The sequence below is a fragment of the Egretta garzetta genome, unplaced genomic scaffold (assembly GCF_000687185.1).
Source record: "Egretta garzetta isolate BGI_Z169 unplaced genomic scaffold, ASM68718v1 scaffold498, whole genome shotgun sequence".
Classification (NCBI taxonomy): domain Eukaryota; kingdom Metazoa; phylum Chordata; class Aves; order Pelecaniformes; family Ardeidae; genus Egretta; species Egretta garzetta.
The window spans coordinates 8413-10037 of NW_009260494.1; the positions used below are offsets into that span (position 1 = coordinate 8413).

A 1625-nucleotide genomic window follows, 5' to 3' on the forward strand; every position below is an offset into this window, starting at 1 on the left:
CTCCGCCCGGCCGGCAGCCCCCGGCCCGCCGGCATCTCCCCGGGCCGAGCGGGCTTTGATGGCCAGGGCTGCAGCTCCCACACAATTGACTTTTATTTCCTTTCTATCAAAGTGGTCCTGGAGGAAATGGAGCAGGGTAAAAGAATGATGTCACGGAATTCTCGCTTGTAAACTTTATTGTAACTTTCTTCCGCCGCTTCCAGGTTTAGACAATAGAACAAAGTGATGAAAGAACAACAAAATATATCATTAGTTCCCCCAATAAAGTAATTCACGTATACAGTATACATTCTTTTTCACAGTTAACCTAAAGATCACTTTACAACTTGCTTCACTGTGCGCATGCTAACTAAAGGAGAGAAAAACGCTTTTTTCTTGTCTTTTTTTTTTCTTTTTTCCCCTTTTTTTGGAAGAGACATTCAAAAATCCTGAAAAAAAAAAAAAAAAAAAAAAAAAAAAAAAAAAAAATCCGCAACCAAAAAAAAAAAAAAGAACAGAAGTAAGGGAAGTAAAAGAGAGGAAGAGAGAGAGAGATAACTATAGCATACATAGGCAGTTTCATGTTGTTGGGATGTTTGTCTCAATAGCTACCTCCAGTACATACAGGAAAACCACAACAAAAAAGGTGGAAAATAATTAAAAAAAAAGTGCACAAATGTAATTTCACGTAACTCCTATAGCATTGAAAGCTCTGGTAACCAACCCACCCCCCAGGAAAGAGAGAGACAGAGAGAAGGACAGAGAGAGGTTTCACAGTCATGGTTTACATAAGCTATTGCGTTACACTACCACTAGTTAATAACTGGCAAAAGGCAGGAGAGACCTCCCGACCACTTCTGCATTCTGTTCATTGTATCAAAGGATAATCAGGAAAGTGGGGCTTACAGCGATATTGTTTTACAGCAATAAAAGGTTTTTGTTTTTGTTTTTTGTTTTTTTCCCTTGCTCTTTTCTATGCATTGTTGGTTTTCCCCCACCCCTCCCTTACATTAACGCGGGGCTCAGGGGCTCTTCCACCCCAGCAGCGCTTGCCTTTCAGTCCTTAAAAATCCTTTTATTTCTTGTCCGCCTTCTGTGCTTCCCCTTCCTCGTCCACCTCCTGGGCTCTTTCCATTTTCTGTTTTTCCAGTTCTTCCTGCTCGCATTTGCTGCTGGGAAACTTGTCTTTGTTGTTTTCCTTTTTCCATTTCATCCTCCTGTTCTGGAACCAGATTTTGACCTGCCTTTCTGTCAATCCCAGGGCATGCGAGACCTCGATCCTCCGTTTGCGGGTCAGGTAGGGATTAAATAGAAATTCCTTCTCCAGTTCCAGCGTCTGGTAGCGGCTGTAGGTTTGCCTCCCCCTCCTCCGTCCAGCGGCTGCTGGGGAATTGCAAAGGTTGGGTGGAAGAGGGGAAGAAGAGAGGAGGTTGAAAGAAACATAAACCAGGCTCGGGAATAGGCACACACCGGCTCACACCCGCTCACACCCGCTCACAGACACCCCCACACACTCACACCCGCTCACACCCCCCCCCCCCCGCCCCCCCCCCCCCCCCCACCCCCCACCCCTCCATCCCAGTGGGAGCGGTGAGCTGTGTGGGGCTGCGGGTGGGGCGAGCCGTGGGGCACACAGAGCTGCCCTG

At 46.8% G+C, this 1625-nt stretch overlaps 1 protein-coding gene across 2 annotated transcripts in view; it reads right to left on the reverse strand.

Annotated features, from left to right (window-relative positions):
- Window positions 1-1054: 1054 nt before the first annotated feature.
- HOXB8 (homeobox B8) overlaps window positions 1055-1625 on the reverse strand; it is a 1472-nt gene continuing 901 nt past the window's right edge. Inside the window, exon 2 of one of the 2 annotated variants that reach the window (XM_009644381.1) lies at window positions 1055-1359. In XM_009644381.1, coding sequence (XP_009642676.1) covers window positions 1055-1359 — 305 coding nt within the window. Of the gene's footprint in view, window positions 1363-1625 lie in introns of both variants that reach the window. The other variant, XM_009644380.2, reaches the window with a different exon arrangement.